Below are 26140 nucleotides of genomic sequence, written 5' to 3'. Positions count from 1 at the left end.
CATCGCATTGCCTTCTCTTCTGTAGTGAGATCTTCCTCTGCCTCCCTTTTGTAAAGACACTTGCCGTTATACTTAGGGACACCAAGTAATCCAGGATAATCTCTCCATCTCAGGATCCTTAACTCAGTCACACCTGCAAAGTCCCTTTTTCTTTCTTTTTTTCTTCGAAGTCCGCTTTTCAACATAAACTTCACAATTTCAAGGGATTAGGTCCTGGATATCTTAGGAGGCCATTACCAAGTTTATCACAGTAGTCATCCAACCTCCACTTTAAGGACCATGAGATACTCCCTGTCATCAGCTGGCCCAGTCCTGTGAGGTCAGCCTAGGGCTGTGTGCTCCTGAGGGTCAAGTGAGACCAGTGTGACCTTCAAATGCTTTCCTACTCCCATCTAGCAAAACAAGGCAAATCAATAGTTACTAGTTACTGTAACAAATAAATGCTGTGTTCTCCTACGTCCAGAGTTAGGATTATAGCTCTTCAATTAAGTTCCTTTTTGGGGCTGTGGAAATACAGGGAGCTGCAGAATCTAGAGCTCATGGAATCCAGGGGCTTCAAACTGGTGGCCCCTGGGCCAAATCAACTAGATTCTCCAGGCTTGGCCTTTGATGCTTAAAGAGAGAGGTGAAGGAAATCTCTCAAGACTGAATTTCCATAGAATTCTATTTTGCATGTCAGAAGGTAAACATTGGTCTCACCATTTGCATCTCTTTTGTAACAATGTAAAGAATTTCTGAGAGCTAGGGAGGCTTCCGGGCTCCCTCTGACACTCCCAGGTAAATGAATAAGCGTCACAGTTTCTTGAGAATACAAATAGGAAAAACCCATTAATACTCTGTAAATACTGCCCTTCTTAGTTTTGTTGTTCTACAGTGCTATTCACATGAGATGAACTGTATGTATACATCCAACAGGTGGCTGGGGTTATAGACAATTTAGATTTAGTTGTATTGGGGACAAATGGGGGCATAGAGGACATTGAAGACTGCTTTCTCTTAGTTTCCTAGTTTTGCTTTTTAAAGTCTTCCTCTGGATCTGTTTCCTGAACTAAATTTTACTTTTTTATTTTTTTAAGACAGGGAAATTTTCATTCTTTTGGACCCCCACAGCAGCACAGTGCACTAGTAAGGGACCCGCTAGATGCCTGTCACAGGAGATGAGTGGAGTTTAGCCCACGTTTTCCTGCCTAGGAGAGCTCGCCCCTTGGCTCTTCTCCCCACTTTCCACCTCTGCCCTCCGCCCCCCCACCCCGTCCACCACCAGATACACCATTCCAGATGCCCCAGCTTTGGGCGCGCCCAGCACCAGATCTTCACATTAACAGAACTCCATCTGACCAGAGCTCTGGTGCTGTGAGACTAGTCCAGAAAGCCTGCCCTGGGTCTTATGTGGAGACAAGTTGTACTTCATGACATGGGAGAGGAGCAGAACCCTTCCAGTGTCTTTTCTTGGTGGAACTCGGTGGTGATACATCGTCCAGGATAAGAGATCATTCCTTCTAACACTCGATGCAACTTAATCCAAACAGCATGTGGTCACATCCAGCCTGAAATGAGTTTGGCCCCACCAGACCAGGGCAGGAGGCCAGAACAGACGAAAAGGAGCCAGATGTTACTAAATATTGCTCTCTGCTCAGTAGGGCTCATGAAGCCCTTAGCAAGTATATGGGCAGGAATGCAGTGCTTGTTTATTTATTTATGATCACAGAGCTGTAGATGGGAAAACACTGATTGACTTGCTCCCTTTCAAAGGAGAAGAACTGAGATTCAATTTGCAGGTGGTGTATAGCTACTGATTTCCAGGAACACCTACTTTTGCCAAGAGCCTCAGTGAGAACTTAGAGGAGGTGAAGAAAGTAGGGGTGAAGGTGGGGACAGGTGGGCCTCTGGGGGTGTAATTAGAGCAAGGGCACTGGGGACCCATGGGGCAATAATACATGTATTTTAAAATTTTTGTGTGATGAAGAGAGGGCAGTCAAACTTGCTTTGGAGAAGGAATTTCTGAGAGCAGGGAGGCTTCCCGCTTCTTGGGTCCTTGACTCACTTCTTCCTCTTACCCTGGAGGCTCCAGGATCAAGCCTGCTGCCTCTCCCCTCGCTACCCTCTTTCCTACCTGAACTGTGTTTCCTTCCACACTTGATGTGGATAGCAGGTGGCTTCCTGACCCATTTTTCTCTCGTTACACATACCTCCCTTTCCTTTTTGGATTCTTTTTACTACTAGAAACTTTGCTGATTAGAAATCTGGTGTTAATTATTGCTAATCTCCTTCCAAATGTTAATGGAGCGAGGTAGGTCTGTGTTCAAACCTTCCTCTCCCAGAATCCCTTATAGATGGTCTGGTGTGTTTCTCAAGACTGATAGTTTCAGAGGCTGAGTGTGCTACAAGCATTTCCCAACTGAGACAACAGACTGAACATCTGTTCTAAGGTTGAAGAAAAAACTCATGTGTGTAAGTTTCTTTTTTAAGGGATTTTCAAGGGATATTTTTGTTTTCTTGTTTTTGTTTTTTTAATATAATTTATTGTCCAGTTGGTTTCCATATAACACCCAGTGCTCATCCCAGCAAGTGCCCTCCTCCATGCCCATCACCCATTTCCCCCTCTCCTCCACCCCCATCCACCCTCAGTTTGTTCTCAGTATTTAAGAATCTCTTATGGTTTGCCTCCCTCCATCTCTGTAACGTTTCTCCCCCCTTCTCCTCATGGTCTTCAGTTAAATTTCTCAAAGTCCACATAAGAGTGAGAACATACGGTATCTGTCCTTCTCTGCCTGACTTATTTCACTCAGCACAATACCCTCCAGTTCCATCCACGTTGCTGCAAATGGGCAGATTTCATCCTTTGTAATGAAAGTAGTAGTAGTATTCCATTGTATATATAAACCACATCTTATTTATCCATTTGTCAGTTGATAGACATTTGGGCTCTTTCCACGATTTGGCTATTGTTGAAAGTGCTGCTATAAATTTTGGGGTATATGTGCCTCAAGGGTAATTTTGATCAAGACTTTAGTTTGGCCTAATTTGCTCTGTTGGAATCTAACTTTCCTGGAAGTTGGAACACCACTATAGTAGAATTTGTATGCTTGCCTTTGTGTTTGTATTTACAGTGTGTTGATCTAAGTGATATGGTGCTGTTTATCCTTTAGTATAGCATTTCTCAAACACTGTGGACCCCTGGGGTTCCAAGGATCTGGCCTCGGTTTCAATCTGTGCTGTTCAGGATGGTAGCCACCAGCCACATATAGAAGCGTGGCTGGTCTCAACTGTGATCTGCAGTATGTGTGAAATACACATTGGATTTCAAAAACATATTACAAAAAATATAAAATATCTCAATTTTTATATTGATAAAATGTTGAAATGATAATATTGTGGATGTATTTGGCTAAGTAAAAAATACTATTAAAACCAATTTGACCTGGCTCTTTCTCCTTTTTATTTACTTATTTATTTAAAAAAAACTTTTTTTAATGTTTATTTATTTTTGAGAGAGAGAGAGAGAGAGAGAGAGCCAGAGAGAGAGACAGAGTGCAAGTAGGGGAGGTACAGAGAGGGAGACACAGAATCTAAAGCAGGCTTCAGGCTCTGAGCTATCAGCACAGAGCCTGACACAGGGCTCACGCTCATGAGCCCATATATAAGATCATGACCTGAGACAAAGTCAGATGCTTAACTGACTGAGGCACCCAGGTGCTCCTCCCCTTTTTAAAATATGGCTACTAGAAAATTTAAAATTTCACATGTGGTTAGCATTATATTCTTATTGGACAGTGCTAAATTAGATAAACACTGGCTTGTAGCAGAACCTCATTCTTCAGTTCTTATATTCATTTCCTTTTGAGAGAGAGGGCAAGAGGGCATGAGCAGGGAAGAGGGGCAGAGGAGGAGAGAGAGAATCTTAAGCAGTCTCCATGCTCAGTGCAGAGCCTAACCTAGGGCTGGGACTCACGATGGTGAGATCATGACCTGAGCTGAAATCAAGAGTCAGACACTTAACCTCCCAGTTCTCATGTTCTTGATAGTCAAGGCCGACAATTCCCAGTCTCTTGTTTCCTGACCCTTTTTCCCCTGGTTTTCATTTCTGAACATTCGAGGGCTATAGCTGTTCATTAGACTCTGATTTTCTCATTCAAATGTACCTGGACTCTATTCAATTCATTTATTACTGAGAAGAGTCTCTAGACTCTCTCTCTTTTTTTTCTTAAATGTTTTATTTATTTCTGAGAGAGAGAGAGGCAGCGTGAGTAGGGGAGGGTCAGAGAGAGAGGGAGATACAGAATCTGAAACAGGCTCCAGGCTCTGAGCTGGCTGTCAGCACAGAGCCCAATGCGGGGCTCGAACCCACGAACTGTGAGATCATAACCTGAGCCGAGGCCGGACGCTTAACCAACTGAGCCACCCAGGCGTCCCATAGACTCTTGACCTCAATCTTGATGATTTGCATGATTTATACGAGAAAATATTTATTTGGTCCCACATCCCCTTCAAATAATCTTTAGCACACCAGGGGTACATATGCATTTTTTAAAAAACACCAGATGAGCATAGTCACACTCAGGTTCCTCCTTACCAGAGTCATTTTGTGTATGAAGAAACAGACTGTTTCTAGGTTAGAGGTTTCCAGAGCGGGCCTTACTCCCCTCAGGGGTACATGAGACAATTCACTGGGTTACAGTTAGAAAAACATCAAAACTTCTGTTTACATTTGTTTCACCCGATCCTCTTCTAATTTTTCATTACTTGTTCATATTTTATAATGAACGTATTCACTTAGCACCACCTGCTTCTAATTTGTAAATATTGGGAAAACTAATGTGTAAGTATTAGAGGGATGTGTGCTAAAGTTTTACTAGTAAGTGTATGTCATCAAAAGGTTCTGAGACCACTGGTGTAACAAAGGTAATTTCCCCCTAATGTACATTGAATCCCACCACTGTGTTAGTGACTCTTTTGAATATATGCAGTGCATTCATTCATTCATTCATCCATATATTATTGAAACTCTACTAGGCTGCCATTGCTTTTCCTGTAATGTACCTGAACTCCGGGAGTCTAGATTCTGAATCTGTTTTCCTGCATGCCTCATGGCTGCCAGAAGTTTTGGCAGGCCTTGTGGTGTTTGGAGGTGGAAGAATGAGTGACGTAGGCCTTTTCTTCCATGGCTTGTCAGGGTGGTCTTTTAGTACTTTGTCAGAGGCCGGCTCCAGCAGGTCCAGGGGTCCCTGAAGGATGGACGGTGTCGGCAAGAGAGAGAGTGAGAGAGCCCCGAGATTCTTTCTGATCACCAGGCAGGCTTCTCTGTCCTATTGGTTTGGGCGTCTTTTTTTTAAGGTTCAACAATAACATGACATCAGAAGACAGAATTTTTACAGGGGCTAATTATTTGTAACGAGATGCTTTGATCAGCGGAAGGTGTACAGAAACAGGCTTTACTAAAGTATTCTTGCAGAACCTCCCCATATTCTTGACATCAGTCCCCCAGATTAAGATACTAACAAACTTATCTTCTTTTGCATGGGTAGGCCTCTAGACAATTTTTAATCACAAGAGGAAGAATGTATATTAGGCTTGTTGCTAAGTTGCTTGAGCGAGCCTTTTCCTTGATGCTGAATGTGCAAGCACCATGGGGGCCATAAATGTGTCAGTCTTTGCATCTGGGTTTATGTTTTAGCTACTCTTATCTATCCTCCTCCCAGCCGCCAGTGTAAGGGAGGGTGTTTGTGGAATGTAGGCCTTGAGGAAGGGACTGCTATGCTTCACCAATTAGCAAAGATATATGTAGTAACTTATGTTCTGCCCTTANTGAACTAAATATATCCATATTTGGGGTACTAGAGAAATGGATGTAAGGTCAAATAATTTTCATTAGTATTTGGAGGAAATACCTTTTTAAAAAGTTGTCGTATTAGTTGATGTGATTTCCTTTTTAAAAACATTTTTTAATGTTTTATTTATTTCTGAGAGAGAGAGAGAGCAGGGGAGGGTCAGAGAGAGAGGGAGATACAGAATCTGAAACAGGCTCCAGGCTCTGAGCTGGCTGTCAGCACAGAGCCCAATGCGGGGCTCGAACCCACGAACTGTGAGATCATAACCTGAGCCGAGGCCGGACGCTTAACCAACTGAGCCACCCAGGCGTCCCATAGACTCTTGACCTCAATCTTGATGATTTGCATGATTTATACGAGAAAATATTTATTTGGTCCCACATCCCCTTCAAATAATCTTTAGCACACCAGGGGTACATATGCATTTTTTAAAAAACACCAGATGAGCATAGTCACACTCAGGTTCCTCCTTACCAGAGTCATTTTGTGTATGAAGAAACAGACTGTTTCTAGGTTAGAGGTTTCCAGAGCGGGCCTTACTCCCCTCAGGGGTACATGAGACAATTCACTGGGTTACAGTTAGAAAAACATCAAAACTTCTGTTTACATTTGTTTCACCCGATCCTCTTCTAATTTTTCATTACTTGTTCATATTTTATAATGAACGTATTCACTTAGCACCACCTGCTTCTAATTTGTAAATATTGGGAAAACTAATGTGTAAGTATTAGAGGGATGTGTGCTAAAGTTTTACTAGTAAGTGTATGTCATCAAAAGGTTCTGAGACCACTGGTGTAACAAAGGTAATTTCCCCCTAATGTACATTGAATCCCACCACTGTGTTAGTGACTCTTTTGAATATATGCAGTGCATTCATTCATTCATTCATCCATATATTATTGAAACTCTACTAGGCTGCCATTGCTTTTCCTGTAATGTACCTGAACTCCGGGAGTCTAGATTCTGAATCTGTTTTCCTGCATGCCTCATGGCTGCCAGAAGTTTTGGCAGGCCTTGTGGTGTTTGGAGGTGGAAGAATGAGTGACGTAGGCCTTTTCTTCCATGGCTTGTCAGGGTGGTCTTTTAGTACTTTGTCAGAGGCCGGCTCCAGCAGGTCCAGGGGTCCCTGAAGGATGGACGGTGTCGGCAAGAGAGAGAGTGAGAGAGCCCCGAGATTCTTTCTGATCACCAGGCAGGCTTCTCTGTCCTATTGGTTTGGGCGTCTTTTTTTTAAGGTTCAACAATAACATGACATCAGAAGACAGAATTTTTACAGGGGCTAATTATTTGTAACGAGATGCTTTGATCAGCGGAAGGTGTACAGAAACAGGCTTTACTAAAGTATTCTTGCAGAACCTCCCCATATTCTTGACATCAGTCCCCCAGATTAAGATACTAACAAACTTATCTTCTTTTGCATGGGTAGGCCTCTAGACAATTTTTAATCACAAGAGGAAGAATGTATATTAGGCTTGTTGCTAAGTTGCTTGAGCGAGCCTTTTCCTTGATGCTGAATGTGCAAGCACCATGGGGGCCATAAATGTGTCAGTCTTTGCATCTGGGTTTATGTTTTAGCTACTCTTATCTATCCTCCTCCCAGCCGCCAGTGTAAGGGAGGGTGTTTGTGGAATGTAGGCCTTGAGGAAGGGACTGCTATGCTTCACCAATTAGCAAAGATATATGTAGTAACTTATGTTCTGCCCTTATCTGTACCTTAACTTTAAATTAGGCTCTTTGTCTCGGGGCCAGGCTCAATTGTAACTCTTGTGTTCTTAACCCCCTTTATTATCTAAGTCTTGGATCTGCAAGGCACATAGGAAGAGCCTTTTGACAATCATCCACAAAGCTTTCATCTAAAATCTCTCTTGCAAAGACAGGAATATGCTTTTCCTTATGAGGTATCTGTGTTCAGAATATGGGTCTGATATGGAATATTGTGAGGCCTGGTCAATACCAGCAGTCTTATTTTCAACATGAGCCATTATTAGCAGAATGAGATACCAGTTTTCATTTCTCATGGCAGGAGCTGTACAAACGCTACCATATCCTTGCTGTGACTGCCATCCAGAGGGGCCGGTGCAGCTCCCGGCAGTACTTAGCATGTCTTCGCCAAGGAGAAATGTCTGCCATTTCCGAATTTAACATTCTTCTCTTTATTGTTTTTAAAAGTTGTACTTTCTGGGGCTCTTCTCCCTGTTTGAATTCTTTTCCTAGCTGAGAACCATCACTTATTAAGATTTATTTGGTCCTTATTCCCATCCCAGGCACTAGCTATTGCCATTCGTGCACCCAGATTTCTGTCACAGCACAAGGTGATCGCATCCCTGGAGTTACTTATGGAAGGTAAACAGCAGAACCTGGCCAGACATTCATGGAATCATTTGCTTGGGACAGACGAGATTTAAATCTGAGCCTCACAAGAACTTCAGATTACTCCCTGCCATGAGCCTTCAGGCTCATGAATTAAATCTGGCCATTACCTGTTCAAAAGGTACTCCCTGCCATGAGCCTTCATCTCTGCCATAAATCCCCCAAGGTCAAATATCTATGGTGCCTACCCTCCTACACTGTTGGTGGGAATGTAAACTGGTGCAGCCCCTCTGGAAAACCGTGTGGAGATTCCTCAAAAAAGTAACAATAGAACTCCCCTATAACCCAGCTATAGCACTGCTAGGAGTTTACCCAAGGGATACAGGAGTGCTGATGCATAGGGGCACATGGACCCCAATGTTCACAGCAGCACTCTCAACAATAGCCAAAACATGGAAAGAGCCTAAGTGTCCATCAACGGACGAATGGATCAAGAGGATGTGGTTTATCTATGCAATGGAATACTACATGGCAATGAGAAAGAATGAAATCTGGCCATGTGTAGCAACATGGATGGAACTTGAGGGTGTTATGCTAAGCGAAATAAGTCCGACAGAGAAGGACAGATACCATATGTTTGCAAGTATAGGAGGATTAGGAGGAACTTAATGGAGGACCATGGGGGAGAAGAAGGGGAAAAATAGTTGGGGAGAGGGAGAGAAGCAAACCATGAGAGACTCTTGAATGCTGAGAACAAACTGAGGGCAGATGGGGGGGAGGGAAAGGGGAGTGATGGGCATGGAGGAGGGCACTTGTGGGGATGAGCACTGGGTGTTATATGGAAACCAACTTGACAATAAACTATTTAAAAAAANGGTTTATCTATGCAATGGAATACTACATGGCAATGAGAAAGAATGAAATCTGGCCATGTGTAGCAACATGGATGGAACTTGAGGGTGTTATGCTAAGCGAAATAAGTCCGACAGAGAAGGACAGATACCATATGTTTGCAAGTATAGGAGGATTAGGAGGAACTTAATGGAGGACCATGGGGGAGAAGAAGGGGAAAAATAGTTGGGGAGAGGGAGAGAAGCAAACCATGAGAGACTCTTGAATGCTGAGAACAAACTGAGGGCAGATGGGGGGGAGGGAAAGGGGAGTGATGGGCATGGAGGAGGGCACTTGTGGGGATGAGCACTGGGTGTTATATGGAAACCAACTTGACAATAAACTATTTAAAAAAAAACAAATATCTATGGTGCCTTTACCTGTTCAAAATGCTTTTAGTCAAATGTGCCAAGGAGAGCATTTACTTGGGCGGATAAGGAAGGGTGGGCAGGAGATGAAAGAAGATATTCATTTTCAAGGACTATTCTCTGTCCTTAAGAACCTACTGTGTAGGGGCGCCTGGGTGGCTCAGTCTGTTAACTGTCTGACTTCGGCTCAGGTCATGATCTCGCAGTTTGTGGATTTGAGGCCTATGTTGGGCTCTGTGCTGACAGCTAGCTCAGAGCCTGGAGCCTGCTTCAGATTCTGTGTGTCTCTCTCTCTCTGACCCTCCCCTGCTCATACTGTCTCACTCTCAGAAATAAATAAAACATTAAGAAAAAAAAGAACCTACTGTGTAGACCACCATTTAGAAGACTAAGCTGGCTTCTTGGACTTAACATCCACCGAACTGCTGGAAGTAAAGACTGTGTGAAGCCACAGGAGGTTGTTGAAAGGGAGACAAAATCCCAGGTCCTCTGCCATGCTTATCCTCTCCCTAACTCATCTCTGTCTCCCAGGGCTTCCTTCATCATTCTGTGGTAGAGTGAAAAAGTATGTGGGCTTTGGGAAAAATTCAAATCCTGTCTGCAACTGACCGTCTTTGGGACCTTGAGCAAAGTGCTTCTTTCAATCTTTCTATAAAGTTCTGTACAATTTCTATAATTATAAAAATCGTCATGTTAGTATGTACACTATGGGGTTTTGAGAGTGCCTGGCACATGGTATGTACTAGGTAATTGGCTATTATTAATAGAATCTGCTGTAGTCCTCTCTCAAGTTAGATATGCTTAATCTCCTGGCTATTGTCTTTGATATTTTTCACTTGAGGTATAGCTGACACACAATGTTATGTTAGTTTCAGGTGCATACCATTGTGATTCAACAAGTCTGTCCCTTATGCTGCCTCACCACACGTGTATTCCTGGCTACACTCCTAAGAAAGCTTGAGTTAGAAGGAACGTGGGCACCATCTGGTCTGGAAGGAGCAAGAAGCTTAGAACTTGTCTGGTTTTGAGATTAAGCCAAGACCTAATTTGAGGATAACAAATTTTTTTATTATTTTATTATTTTTTCATTTATTTTAGAGAGAGAGAAAGAGTGCATGAGCAGGGGAGAGGGTAGAGGGAGAGAAAGAGAATCCCAAGCAGGCTCCACACTCAGCACAGAGCTTGACGCAGGGCTCGACCCCATGACCCTGGGAACATGACTTGAGCTGAAATCAAGAGTCAGATACTTAACCAACTGAGCCACCCAGGTGCCACGAGGATAAGAAATTATTAGAAAACTGCTTCTGATGTTACCTCTGAAGTAGGCGCAGATTTGAGTGGGTCAAATGGCATTCTCTCATAGATGTTCTTTTATTCAAGGAAGTAGGACATGAGATGAAGTTATTTTCACTTTGAAAGGAAAGTAGACATAGCCTGGAAATGTTTTTATTTTCCCTCAATTTTCTGCATTGCAAAAAGGCTGCCATCTACCCTTGATCTCACACAAGCCTCCTTTCACAGATGAACTGAGCAGTCGCAAAGGGGTGAGCCTCCTTCGAACGCAGGGCCTGCCCCTGAGACCCAAATGCAATCTTTTATAATCTGGGCTGGAACAGAAACTTTGGGTGACAGCCCCTTCCCAGGGGGGCACAGTGATTAGGTCAGTGGCTCTCGAGTCAGACTGCCTGGGTTCATGTCCCGGTGCTGCCCTTGCCGGCACTGTGAACTTTGGGTCACCCTGATTCTCTATGCCTTATTTTCCTTACCTGTAAAATGGGACAGTAATACTAATACCTATCTTATAAAACAAGCATACAGATTAAATGAGTTAAGAGAAGTAGAGTTCCTCACACAGTCCCAGGCACACAGGGAACACTGAATAAATGTTAGTTAACATTGCTTTTTTTTTTCCCCCTTTTTCCTGGAAATTGGTTAGGCTAAAAATTACAGGGGCAAAAGTGCTTTCTTGCCTTGAAGTTGCTGATGTGGAAGGAAAATTGCAACTCTCCATGAAGTTGAGCAAGAGGGCCTGGCTAGATGGTGGCTTAGAAGACAGGCAGCCTGGGCTTCTGTCCACAGTGTAATAAACAGCTCCAGCCCCCCAGACCCAGCAGATCTTACTGTGAGAGGGATGCTGTGTGCCCAGAAGTCCTAATGGGCTGCGCCCATCACCTTTGCCCCCAGAGGCTTATGCCAGACCAGTTTCCCCTGCCTGGAGCCCGACTCCAGGTTCAGCCAAGGAAAGCCGAATTTGACCAGGTCTAGCACGCAGTATTACTCACAGGACTGACATGTGGTTTTAATCCAGCCCTCTGAAAATATGCTTGTGTATTCCCTTTCACTCTAGTCATGGTTTTGTTATGAAAATTATTCAACTGATCTTTGAAAAGTGGAACGGAAACTCCAAGTTCAAAATCTCTGCCAGTCTCACTCAGAGTCTGAGTGGTGATGAATCAGTGATCTGCCAGTGGGGACTGTTTAGTTGAGAACAGAGCAGAGGTTGGGGTGGGGGGCAGAATGGAGGGCTCTTTCACAACTCTAATCATGTTTCCAGAACCAGCACCAAACATGAGTTTTATGACATGTGCACACGGGTGTGTGTGCGTGCTCACACACACACAGACACACGGCTTCTCTGTCTGTTCTTCCACCAAGAAACACTTTACAAATACTTTATAATTTTATCTGTTTTGATGGGGAGAGGACCCTGTGACCTCTGTCTTCTCTCCACCCCCCCTGCTCTGCATGGTATCCCATCAGTCATGGCGATTGAGTGGAGGACCAGGATTCTGTCATCCTTTTCTGATGTCCGGGAGTTGAGGAAAGATGGCTTTGCCTCTGTCTCTGCTGATTGGTTCCTGTGCAGCAGCGAGCAGGAATCACAGTTGCCAAGTACAGGGGGTGTCAGGGCTCAGAGCAGGGCATTCTGGGACGTGGTCTAGGGTAGAGAGAGCTAGAGCCCAAAGGTAAATCCTGACCGGATTTTCTCAAAGGAGAACATTCCTTTCTCTGTGACCCTTTAGAAATGAGAAAAGGTCTGCTGGAGAGAGTACAGACTGTAATCCAGTCCTTTCCTCCAAAGGTCCTTGTTTCTGAAATGGACTCTGTGCAAAGGCCACCAGTTTGTACTGGACTTCTTTAAAAAAGTCCTTCTCGAAAGATCTTTCTGGTTTCCATTTCACAGAAGGCTCCCTCAATGCCATCTGCTCATCTTATGCAATAAACTTGCTCATGGGATATATTTGTGACCAGGGTGTCCTATTATTATCTTCATCACAGCCTGAGCCTATCTGTAGTGACAACACTGTGCCCTTATTAGTCATGGGAAAGACACTGCACTTCATTACTAAACTGCCTTACTGTTATCTGACCAGGGGCACACATTGAGCCCAACAGAAACCACCAAAGGATCTGTATTAGTTAGGTTTTGCTGTGATAATGCTGCATAAAGAACAACCTTACAATCTCAATGGCTTACAATACACACCTATAGCTTACAATACACACCTACACATCTATGTGTAGTTTGGGCCCAACAGGTATGGCTGGTTTAGCTCCAGGCTGGGGATTGGATTCAGGTCCCTTCCAGGTGCCTCACCTGGGGCATATGCCTCTCATGCTAGAGGACATGTTTGCAAGGAGGAAAGTCAAACCACAGAAGCACATACAAAGTGTCTTCTAGGAAGTGGCATATGTGATGTCCACTGATATTCCCCTGGCAAAGCAAGTCACATGGCCAAAGTCAAAGACAGTGGGTGGGGAGGTATACTTTCTTTTCAGTGAAACCATGACAAGGTGAGGAGGACGGAATCAGTGAAACCATGGCAAGGTGAGGAGGATGGGAGAATAGCCACCAATGGCACTGCCTCTCATGTTGAAGAGCTGTCTTCCACCATCTATGGAGGCAGTGATAGGGAGTTTGGGGGTGGCTCCTGTCCCCAGCACAGAACCCCAGGTTTTCAGTGGGCCGGGCTCTTTTCTACTCTCCTGGCTTTCCTTCCCATGGTTCCTGTGGAACCCAAACCCCATGTTTGTCAAAATCTCAGTCTTTTCCTTTTAGTTCCTTCATGTTATTTCCTTTCTGGCTCCTACCCTTTCTCTCCTCACCTTCCAACATGGTTTTAAGCCAAGCAATTCCTTCCTGTTCCATCCTTGATATCTTTGGATGGACAAGACCTTTCCCACTGCCAACGTGGTCTCCTCTTAACTTATACTTGTAGTTTTATGATGAGAGAGTTTCTCTTTCAGCCTCTTCCTTGAGCTGTGCTCCCAAATATCCCATTTTTTTACTCTGACATTACAATACGTGAGATGCAGGAGAGGGGATGGGTAGTTTTCAGATCCCAGAAAGGTAAAGGGTATTCAGAAAGTGGAGGCAGAAACACTGATCCCACTACTCATTTAAATGTACTAAACTGGGGCATCTGGGTGACTCACTTGGTTGAGCATCTGACTTCAGCTCAGGTAATGATCTTACAGTTTCTGGGCTTGAGTCCCACATCAGGCTCTGCACTGACAGCTCAGAGCCTGGAGCCTGCTTCAGATTCTGTGTCTCCCTGTCTCTCTGCCCCTCCCCACTTGTGTTCTCTCTCTCTCAAAAATTAATTAATTCATTAATTTTAATTAAAAAAATTTTTTTTAATGTTTTATTTATTTCTAGGAGAGAGGGAGAGAGACAGCGTGAGCAGGGGAGGGCCAGAGAGAGAGGGAGTCACAGACTGAAACAGGCTCCAGGCTCTGAGCTGGCAGTCAGCACAGAGCCTGACGCGGGGCTCGAACCCACGAACCGCGAGATGATGACCTAAGCGAAAGTCGGACGCTTAACCAACTAAGCCACCCAGGTGCCCCTCATTAATTTTAATTTTAATGAATTAAAAAAATGTACTAAAGCATATGGTGGATCCTTTACATATTTTGACTCATTTATTTCTCATGGCAATCCTTGGAGAGAGGAATTATCTCATTTTCCACCATTTTGTGACTGAGGAAATGGGGCAGAGAGGTTGTGTAACTTGCCCATTGTCACACAGTTCAAAAGGGAAGAAATGACTTAGAACTCAGCTATGTTTTCCCCAAGTCCTCCTGTTTAGCTACCCCCTTTTTTCAGTCCTCTTCCTCTGCAGCTGTGGGTGGACATGACCACCAGGCTAGCGGGCATCTTCTCCAAGGAATGAGGGGTGAGGAGTGGGGGTTTGAGAAGAGGAGAAATAGAGAAGCTGCAGCAATTGTCAGTAAAGGCCACACCATTCCTCTTTCCAGGCCTCCAGCATCATCTCAGGGCAGAAAGGATAGTGTGAGTGTTTGGATGGGGAAATTGGAGGCGGGCTTGGCTGGCAAGTGTGCAGGAAGGGTGTCCATTGGGTCCCACTGACAGACTTTCTAGTATATCATGCTTCATTCCCCTTTCCCCTTCTCTACCGTACTCTTTGTTATTAAGCTGGATATTTCTCTTCACAGGATGTTTTTCCAGTTTGATCAAAGCTGCTTTTTTCTTCTCAAAGCTTTACTTGGGTGGCCCTCTGGGGGACATCTGCTTCTGGCCGTTTTGAACCTTTCTCTCCGCACAACTGCACAATCGCCAACTTTCCCCAGGTTGTCTGAAGCCAAGTAAGGCCGAGAAGAAGATCAAAACAGTCTGTCTTCTTCAAACATTTTTAAAAAGATGATTTATTTCTCTCCAGTGGTATCCAAAAGTTTGAAAATACAGATTATGAATCCAACATGAAAACATAGTTTTCTTTTTAGAAGGGGGAAAAAAAAACCCAAACAGACTTCTTTTTCTATGCCCATGTCTCCTTTTAGTTTTAATTAAAAATATTGGTATTCTTGCCAGCTGTGGGACCCTGGGCAAATGTGAGCACCCTGGACCTTTCTGTTTTCTCAGCTATAAAATAGGAATGAAATAATTCCCACATCCCTCATGTGCATGAAGATTAAAGGAGATAATAACTGATATACGATGAAAAGTTAGTCTCAGGAAAGAGTGAGACCCAATGGCTTCATCTCTTGGTGTCTCCACTATAGAAATCCTCACAATTTTCCCCAGAGCTGTATGTCCTGTGTGGTCGCTGCAGCACTGTTTGCTATAATAAAAAATAGGAATGATCTAAATATTCTCCCTGTAGAGAAGTGGTTCAAGAAATTATGGCATCTTCCCCCCGAACTATTATGCAGCGAGTAAGTAACTCTAGAAAGACAGATTCGGAAAAAGCTTCAGGACATATTGTCATGTCATCAAGCAAGTTGTGGATCAGTCTTCTCTTTGATGCTCAAAATAATTACCGTGTATGGTAGAAGAAAACATAATCTCCCAAAGGACATCCGTATCTTAATCCCTGGAACCTGCAAATGTTGCCTTATTTGGAAAAAAAAGACTCTTTGCATATCTCAGTTAAGCATCATGAGATGGGAGCTGATCCTGGGTTATCTAAGTGGGCCCCATGTCCCATCAGAGGTGTCCTTGTAAGATGGAGGCAAAGAGAGATCTGATACACACAGAAAAGGGGGAGGCATAGTGGCCACAAACTGGAGCGGTGGAGCATTGGGCTGAGGAATGCCACCGGAACCTTCCACGGGGAGCATGGCTCTGCTGGTACCCGGATTTCAGCTTTGTGAAACTGGTACTGAACACATTTCTGATGTTTTAAGCCAGCAAGTCTGCGGGTGTTTGTTATAGCAGTCACAGGAGATTAATACACTGTGACATGTGTGCACGTTTTGATGCAAAGAAAAGAAACAGGCCTGGGGAGATGTCCATCCAAATTGTTGACTGTGGCTCCCCCCTGGGGAAGGGAAACGATGTTCATATTTTGTTTGATTTTCTCAATATTATTGGAGTTTTTCACAGTGTTTACTTATGCGTGTATTGTGTGTGTGTGTGTGTCTTTTAAATTGTAATAAAGACCAAATTAAAATATATCTAATCAGAACAAAATTTAGAATCTCACTTCAAAAGGATTATCAGATAAAGACCTCTTAGGGGGTGATAAGAATCATCTATTTTATGGAAAAAAAAGGCTCAGTTCCACTGGGGACATTCTGTAGAACCATGTGGAATGCCTCTCAGAGTTGTCCCTCTGAAGGATGGAGACTGGGCACTTATCCACTGACCTTTGTCCTGTTTAGGCTGAGGGGTGTCACCAAAGGTATTAACTTCCCCTGTGCCTCCCTGAAGAGCAGGCAAGAAAGCCTAAAGTGAATCAGGCACTTGAGGTGGGGAGCTGGCAGTGTGCAAGGGGACCATCCCCTGTGGGGGCAGCTGGAATCAGTCTTCAGTCAGGGGCCAAGAGGGCCATAACATGGGGCACAAAAAGCATCTTCTATAGAGAGAAAGGAGGGAAGAACCCCAGAATTGGAGGAGCCCTTCTGGCAGCAGACTTGCAGTGCCCTAGGCCAGGGAATGGTGTTTATCCCTCTCATAAAACCCCTCTTATCTGAGGGCCCATTTCATATGGAGCTTCCTGTGTGGCAGGCACAGTGATAGTCCCAAGACACAATAGCAAGTGAGCCAATGTCCCGGTTGTGTGGATCAACAGACTTTAAATGATCAAATATAGTAAAGAATGAAAGGGTATGCTCAGGGAGGAGCTGTGTGTTACAGGAGCACATAGCTAGGCCATTCAGCCCATTGAGGGGCCTCTGTGGAATGCTTCCTATTTAGGTGTCTAAATAATGAACATGGAGGGAGAGGAGTGTTCCAGGCAATGGAACAGCATGGGCGAAGTATGTAGATAGAGAGGGTCTGGCAGTGACCAGGAATTGAAAGAAGTTCAGTGTGATTCAAGGACTCCAGGCACTTAGACTTTCTCCAGAGAGGCTTTGAAAGATATGACCCAGTGTGTGGATAGTGGATTGCAGAGGAGCAGGAGTGGAGGGAGAGATCAATTACATGTCCTAGTAAATAAGAGGGTACTGGGCCTACATAGACAGAGAGGCCAATGAGAACTGAACTGATTCAAGAGATGTTGAGGAGGGAACATTTGCAGGACTTGGGTATAGGGGGCAGAGTCAAGGGTGGAATGGAGATCAGGCCCAGATTTCTGGCTTGGATATCTGGGTGGATGGTGCTACCTTTCAGCAGATTGGAAACCAAAGGAGGGACGTGTTTAGAGGTGGGGGAGAGGGTGAGTAAATTATATAAAGTAGAGAACTTCTGGTTGACCCAGTGACCCCTCCCCTCTCTCTGACTCCTAGAAATCTGTGAGATGTGGGCCACCTCTCTTCTTGTTCTGTGACACTCTTTACGGGTGCTAAGTGGTCAGCATACGTGGAGGCCGCACTCAGTTTCCACAAAGCTAGTGAACAGATCTTGTGAAAATGTACAGAGGGGACAAAACTCTTGGACTTCCCAGAGCTATTTGGGTACTGTGGCTCCTGACCTAGATGTTCGAAAAAGTTGATTGTTCTGTGGCCTGCCCTAGTCACTGCATTCTGTTAGGGCATGTCCTTCTTAAAAATGTGCCACCAAGGCCCGTGACTGTGAACATGGCTGCATAAACTGCATACCTGCCACTGTCTCCTGGAAACCATCTGAAAGCAACAAAGAGAATAGAAGGCAAAATGAAAATTCCTTTTTTTTTTCCATTTTTTTTCTTTTTTTTTTTTTTACAAATAGTTTATTGTCAAATTAGTTTCCACATAACACTTGGTGCTCATCCCCACAAGTGCCCCCCTCCATGCCCATCCCTCCTCCCCCCCACATCCATCAGTCCTCAGTTTTTGTCAGCATTCAAGAGTCTCTCATGGTTTGCCTCTCTCCCTTTCCCCCACCATTTCCGCCCTTCTTCTCCCCCTTGTTCCTCAGTTAAGTTCCTCCTAATCCTCCTATACGTGCAAACATATGATATTTGTCCTTCTCTGCCTGACTTATTTCGCTCAGCATAACACCCTCAAGGTCCAACCATGTTGCTACACATGGCCAGATTTCATTCTTTCTCATTGCCATGTAGTATTCCATGGTATAGATAAAGCACATCTTCTTGATCCATTCATCTGTTGATGGACACTTAGGCTCTTTCCATGTTTTAGCTATTGTGGAGTGTGCTGCTATGAACATTGGAGTACATGTGCTCCTATGCATCAGCAGAAAATTCCTTTTTAAGGCTGACTCAGGAGACACCAGAATCCTTGGGAGCTGTGTAAAAAGCAGTCAGTTTCTTGCAGAGCAGTGTTGGGAGATGTAGGAGAGGGGAGGAGAGATCCCAGTGGTGGCAGATCCCAGAAAGCCCCGATACAAATATAGCTGAGAAGCAAGGTTTCTGTCTTGTCTGCAAAGGAGGCTATGAAGATGAGGGTGGCTGAGGTTGCCCAACAACCCCAGCTGGACCATTAAGATGAGAGAGTCAGAGGAGGGGACAGAGGAAGGACCATGCTCCTAGGCCAAATTTGCAGGACGCAGTCTGGCCACAGTTCTAACTCCTAAGAAGAATTCGGCATCCATACAAAGACACTGTAAGGAAAAGAAACAAGGAAGAGCAAAGTTTATGAATGGATGAAGGTCAGTCACCCTGAAACAGGTGAAAATTTCGAGCAATCATTTCACTGTGAATTTATAAAGCTCAATGAAAAAATATATCTCTGAAGGAACACTACAAAAGTGAAATGCAAGAATGCAAGAAAAAATGGTAAGATAGCAGGAAGAAATGAAATATGATCTGGGAAGAAATGGGGAAAACTAGACAGTAACTGGAATTAGGTAGAAATTAGAAAGTACTCAAGGAGAAAACACAATAAGCCAAAAAGAATGAGAAACATGAATAAGCTGAAATGAAAATAGTTAGAAAGGAGAAGATGGAAGATACACATTGGAGAGAAGATGGAAGATACACAGCACAGACAACAGAGATCCAGCATATATGTAATTAAAGAGGCTGAAGAAAAAACTAAAAATGAAATAGTGGAATAGAAAACATACTTCACATTTAGTCTAAGAAAAGTTTGGTGAAAGAAACTATTTAAATCTACCCTTTCTAACAAGGTGGATCGTGCCAAGAAAAATGGACCCAAGAAAGTCAACACTGAGATATATTCTAGTAACATCACTGGACTTCAAAGAAAACAAAAGATCACCTCACACCCGTCAGCATGGCTCAGAAGACAACAAATGTGGGAAGGATGTGGAGAAGAGGGAACCCTTCTGCACTGATGACGGGATTGTAAACTGGTTCAACCACTGTGGGGAACAGAATGGAGGCTCCTCAAAAAACAAAAAAATTGGAATTGTCAGACAATCCAGGAACCCCACTTGTGGGTGTATATCTGAAGGAAATGAAATCAGTGTCTTGAAGAGATATTATTCAGAATAGCCAAGAAATGGAAACAACCTAAGTGTCCACTGACAGATGGACAGATAAAGAAAAAATATATATAATATATATTTTTATATATTTTATACATTATACATTTCATACATACACATACACACACAGCACAATATTATTCAGCCATAAAAAAAAAAAAAAGGAAATCCTGCCATTGTGACAACACGGGTGAACTGTGAGGACATTATACTAAGTGAAACAGGCCAGACGGAGAAAGACAAATACTATATGGTATCATTTTATGTGGAACCTAAAAAATAACATGTCAAACTCATAGAAACAGAGTGGAATGATGGTTGCCAGAGCTGGGAAAGGGAGGAGAAGGGGAGATGCTGGTCAAAGAATATAGAGACTTTCAGTTATAAAGTGACTGAGTTCTGAGGATCTAATGTACATCAGGTGACTATAGGTAAGAATACTATATTGTACACTTCAGATTTGCAGAGAGTAGATCTTAAGCATTCTCAACATACACACACACACACACACACACACACACACACACACGAAGGTAACTGTGAGGTGATAGGTGTGCTAAATAACTTGGCTGTGGTGATCATTTCATAATGTACATGTATATCAAAGTATATGCTTTCAATATATGCAGTTTTATTTGTCAGTTATACTTCAATAAAGCTGGAAAAATGTAAAGACAAAGAAAATTCTTATGGCAACTAGGCAGGGTAAAATGTCCATCTGTTCAGTGGGGCAGGACCCACAAGCCATTACGAGAAAGAAACGGTGACAAAATATTTTATTTCTAGTTAGACTTTCCTTCAGGTCTGAATGCTATAGAAAAACAGTTTTGAACATGCAGGAACTCAGAGAATTTTGTTCACATGTGCACTGCTTGAGGAAATGATGGAGTTTTGGCTTCAGCCAACCAAGAAATAATGAAAAACTAGGGCAAAAGGGACAGGAGCACGCAAAGAATGTATTTCACTGAAGAGCGAAGACTTGAACAAATGTGAGTATTGGACTAATGGGATAGAAGGCACAAGTTTTATACTCTAAAAATTTTTAAATGAGAGACTCTTGAATGCTGAGAACAAACTGAGGGCTGATGGGGGTGTGGGAGAGGGGAAGGGGGGTGTTGGGCATGGGGGAAGGCAATTGTTGGCATGAACACTGGGTGTTATATGTAAACCAACTTGACAATAAGCTATTTAAGGAAAAAAAGTAAATAAAAATGATAGAAATTTGGAAGAAATTCAGAAAGAATAAACATGCTATTCATTAATAACAGGTGAGAACCAAGGGATATCATTTGAAGCTGCCAGATACAGTAGAAATGTAAGCATATTGTACAAAGGCAAACATTAAAATGGACAATGCAAGTGATTAACATTGAATAGCAATGGAGTGGTAAGGGACGGGGAGAAGGCAGGTGCTAATTTTATGATCATACTAGGGATTCAGAGCTACTGTCTAAAGAAGTAGACAATTAAGGGCAAACAAACATCAAGGTGTACACCACAAACAAAAGTAAAGGTAACTGAAAACATGCTGAAAGAATTCCAAATTACAAGTACAAAAATATACTCTAAAAATTTACAACAAAACAAAGACTAAGCACGTATAGCATATCAGGTAACACAAATGGACGAAACCTACGTAGTGAAAGAACACAGAACTGTTTTGGTGGAAGTGTATGTGTATGTAAGCGTGTATGTGTCTATGTATATGTGTATATGTGTGTGTGTCTGTGTGTATGGAGACACAGAGCACACAAAGTCCTCTCCTAAACTTTTACCCCCGGGTAGACCATGAAGGAACCCTCTGGGCAGATTTGAATACCATTGTTCCAGCCCATCTCCACCAGGCAGGAGAGAGATTCCAAATGAACTCCAGGATTTGAGAGCTCACATTTATGAAGGAAGATCTTCCCTAGGCTTTGTCTCTCTGCCCTGTGGCCCTGGGGGCCTTGACTGGGGTGAGGAGAAATCAGAAACCTGCTTTCATCTGATCTTTCCACTGCTATTAAGCCTACTGGTTGCCACCCTGTCGTGCCTCAGGCAGGGTGTTCAGACTTGGGGCTGCATGGGCCTGGGACATAGACCTACCTGCCGGCTTACAGCAGTATAGGTACCTTGGAGTCAGGTGAAGAGGGGTGGGGCCCAAGAACTTGCCTTTCAGACAAGTTCCCAGTGATACTAATGCTACTGGGAACAACGTGTTTAAAAATCACTGCCCCTGGGGCACCTGGGTGGCTCAATCAATTAAGCATCCAACTCTTGATTCCAGCTCAGGTCATGATCTCATGGCTCGTGTGTATGAGCCCCGCATCGGGCTTTGCACTGACAGTGCAGAGCCTGCTTGGGATTCTCTCTCCCTCTCTTTCTGTTCCTCACCCCTGCCCAAAATAAATAAATAAACTTAAAAAAAGTCACTGCCTAGAGCATGTCCTTGTCCACACATGTGGAGCTGGTGCTACCACATTGGTGTGCCAACAAAGGCTGAGGCATCCAGCATCCTTCTGAGCAAGTGGGGCAGGGAGAAGGGCCGAGGCAAGGACTTGGTTACACCACACCTGGCTGCAGGAGAGGCTGGGCAAGAGCATCCATAGCAGGGCAGCTTGGAAAAGGGAAAAGCTTGCTTGCAGGAGATGATTAGAGGCTTACAGAGTGGGCCCTAGGACTCACATGGAGATGAAAAGAGAGGGGCCAAGCACTCCGTGGTGAGGTATAGATGTGAAAAGAGATGTTTCCGGTGCTTGGTAGTGCCATCACCATGGTTTATTCAAGGGGGAGAAGCCCAAGCCTGCCTGCAGGCATCAGCAAAGGCTGCCCTGGAAGGCCAAGCAAAAAGCTCAGCTTTGAAGCAGGACCATGCTTGGCAGTGGCTGCCCATTCCTCCCCCGAAGGCAGCTAGGTGTACTCCACCATCTACGTCCCCTCTGTGTGCCTGAGATGTTCATTCACTATCCTTGTCGTTTTGTGGGTTGGGCCTGACAGTTTCCCAGGTCTCAGATTTTCTTTTTCTACCCTGCCCCCCAGGCATCCTGGCTCTGGAGAAAGCTGCGTGGCAAGAGGCGGCTGGTGATGGCATTCTGCCTCTTGATGACTCTGTCTGTGCTGGCTGTCACTCGCTTCCCCCTAGAGCGTCCAGCGACCAGCCCAGACCCTGGTCCCATGGAGCCCCAGGAGGTAACTGGTGCCCTTGGCCCCCACAACCTGCAGGCTCTGAGCTCCAGCTGGAGGCAGCAGGCAAGAGACCTAGGGCTCTGGAGAGGCTGGGCCTTGCCTCGGAATTCCATCCCGGTGTGTGCTGAGGGGCAAGGCCACAGAGGGCCTGTGGACCGAAGAAGGAAGTCCCTGAGAGGGGACAGTAGGCATCCAGGGAGGGTCAGGAGGGACATGACTTTGGCATCTCTAGGAAATTGGAGACTCAGTACCCAGCGTCTTGTGCTCCTGAGGGAGGATGAGGTCAGGGGTCCAGGACCCAAAGACCTGGGTCCCCCCTGGCATGACAGTCTAATCAGAGAGGCACAGAATGAGACTGGCACCCTGGATGGCACCCTCGCAGGGCAGGGCATGATGGTTTTACAGGCTTGGAGATCTACTGCTGGACTGAGCGTCAGGCCCCACCAAGCAGAAGGCAGCAATCTGCCAGAATGGACTGGTGGGCGACTGGCAGGGCTCCCCACCCCAGTTGCAGGGGCTCCTCAGTGGCCAGGCTCTGTTGGTGAGCTACAGAGATCTGTCTGGTGCGAGGCTGAGAGCCCTGCTCCCCGGACGGGCTTGAGGACCGGTGAACAGGTCCCCCCGTGGCTCACAGAGCACGACGTGCAAGTGCTCCAGCTCTTGGCCCAGGGGAAGGTGGTGGGCAAAACCAGGGTCCCTGGCCACGGGCAGGTGCTGCAGGTTGGCTTCTCCAGTGATGGGGCCTTTCTGGACGTGTCTTCTGGGCTCAGCCATCTCTGCTCCCAGGGGCTCTGCGGCCTGATCAAGAGGCCCGGGGACCTGCTTGAGGTCCTGGCCTTCCATGTGGACCGTGTGCTAGGGCTGCGCCGAAGCCTGCCTGCCGTGGCCCGGAACTTCCGGAGCTCCCTGCTGCCCTACCGATACACAGATGGCAGCACAAGGCCTGTCATCTGGTGGGCGCCTGATGTGCAGCACCTGGGAGACCCAGACGATGATCAGAACTCTTTGTCCTTGGGCTGGCTGCAGTACCAGGCCTTGCTGGCACGTGGCTGTGGCTGGCCAAGCCAGGCCCCCTGCCTGGGCCTCCACCACGCTGAATGGGCTCGCCTGGCACTCTTCGACTTCCTGCTGCAGGTATGTGGGGCTGGGCTCGGTGAGGGTGGAGAGCAGCAGAAGCCTGCCACTGATGATGAATGGGGACACTGAGTTGCCCTTCTGAGGGTGGTTGGTGACTCCCCCTCTGATCTTTGTCTTTTTTCCAATCCTTGTCTTTTGACCACCAAGCACCTGTTTCTGTTATTTGTCTGCTTTTGCATTTATTCATCCAGTGGTGTGCTGGACCCAGCTCATATGGGCTTACAAGAGCCAGTTGTTAAAAATTTCAGGAATTTTGTGGACTGGTTGAGAAACACAGGCATTATTAAAAATTAAATTACATCGGGGCGCCTGGGTGGCTCAGTCAGTTAAGCGTCCGACTTCGGCTCAGGTTATGATCTAACGGTTCTGGATTCGAGCCTCGCGTCAGGTTCTGTGCAGCAGCTCAGAGCCTGGAGCCTACTTCAGATTCTGTGTCTCCCTCTCTCTCTGCCCCTCACATGCTCGTGCTCTGTCTCTCTCTGTTTCAAAAATAAAGAAAACCTATACAAAATTTTTAAAAAATTAAATTACATCAACTAATGGTATGATAAGTTATTATTGGAAGAAAAAGGTAGTAAATCCTCAGAACTCATTAATTCCTACTGATTTCACTGTATTTTACTACAATCTGTGCTTTTTAGGTTATTTGCATCTGTATAGTAAATACTGTATGGTGGTGAGTTACTGCACATTTCCTGTCACTTCCACATTCAGTCATGTTGGCAGCTTGAAATTGGCCAGGGTGTGAGTATTTATACCATGGGAGTCAGCAGCTGCTACAAATCTGGACTCCCCCCTACTTTTGAGAGCCGGTTTGTTAAACATTTATCTGCACATCACTGTTGATAATGTTATATCCTTGAATCAACAAGGATTCAAGATGGTTGCCTGATTTAGAAAAGAACGGAGGTATGAGGAGAGGGAAAGACACAGAAAGACACAGGGATGATATTTGGGCCCTGAAGAATGAGAAAGGACTCTAACCACAAGGTCAGCTGAGGTCATTGCTGTGCCAGAGGTTAACCCTGGAGTTTCTGGGGATCTTTATAGAATTGGGCAGTTGGGGCATAGGGGTTAACTAGGGGACTGCAGGCATTGGCTATTTATTGACTGTAAACAGTGTGGCTGTTCTGGGGCCTATGCTGGATGTCAGCTGAGACATATGTGTGGAGGTGTGTCCAGAAGGATATAAAGACAAAAAAGAAAAAGAAAAAAAGCTCAAAATGGGTGAATATGTGTACTAAATGCAGCCTGAGCCAGCCCCCATTTCTGCCTGTTGAGAAAAGACCCCACATGAGCCCTTTGCTTCACTTGCTGGGGTGAGTGGGCGAGCCACAGACTGGATTCAGGCAGCCAGGGGCCTACACACTGTATTGGGTCCACACAGGGTTCATCCACAATATGTTTTTAGAAAATTCTTAGACAACATGTAATACTTTGGAGATTTCCCCTAAAAATCCAGCTTCCTTTGAAAGCATTGGGCGGTTTAGTAACATGGGGCCTCCATCCCATATGGCAGCCATCAGCCTGAGCAGAGCAATCATGCCTGTTTCAGAGGCTGCCATGCTCTCCTTTGGGCCAAGGACTCTACCTCCTTATTGTCTGACTTCCACCTACCGCCCCTCCCTCAGAGCCATGAACATGACCTGTCAGCCGGTGGATGTTTGTTTCCGTTCAACAAGCTCACTGGTCTCCTGAGTTACTTCTGGCTCCTCCAATATGTGTCTCTGAGGCTGCTTTGTGGGAAGGAGTGTGGAGCTCAGTGATCAGTGTGCGCTGATAGATAGACCTGGGCTTGAACCCCTCCCTCCCACACCTTCCTGCAGCAGGCACTGAGCAGATGACTTTGCCTGTTAGACATTCACTTTTCTTACATCTAAAATGAGACTGGGTGTCCTGACCTTACCTCCTTGGGCCTAATCATTATAATATGTGGTAGCTTCTAATGGCCAGCACCTGCATCTGAGGGCTTTCTCTGGGTGACCTGTGACAGGCTGGGTGCTGGGGAACTAACGCTCTCCAGATAGTGTGGTCAACCATCCAGGTTGGGAAGGAGGCGTTTCTCAGACCATAGGACATATAGCCCTGGGCAAACAGGGAAGGCTGGTCATGCTAATTTCTAGGAGAAGTCTTTGGTGACTGAT

At 45.0% G+C, this 26140-nt stretch overlaps 1 protein-coding gene across 9 annotated transcripts in view; it reads left to right on the top strand.

The window, feature by feature from the left end:
• Nucleotides 1–26140, top strand: part of GASK1A (golgi associated kinase 1A) — a 91661-nt gene that overhangs the window by 21265 nt on the left and 44256 nt on the right. For all 9 annotated transcript variants that reach the window (XR_005531358.1, XR_005531353.1, XR_005531354.1 and 6 more), the window contains exon 2: nt 22713–23993. Coding sequence is in view for 2 of the 9 variants with exons in the window: in XM_039249829.1 (XP_039105760.1) it covers nt 22713–23993 (1281 nt within the window). In the remaining 7 variants the exon portion in view is untranslated. The remainder of the gene's footprint in view (nt 1–22712; nt 23994–26140) is intronic.

Source organism: Hyaena hyaena, unplaced genomic scaffold, assembly GCF_003009895.1.
Source record: "Hyaena hyaena isolate Hyena2069 unplaced genomic scaffold, ASM300989v1 scaffold_350, whole genome shotgun sequence".
In the NCBI taxonomy this organism is placed as follows: domain Eukaryota; kingdom Metazoa; phylum Chordata; class Mammalia; order Carnivora; family Hyaenidae; genus Hyaena; species Hyaena hyaena.
This window is presented reverse-complemented; position numbering and strand designations above follow the sequence as displayed.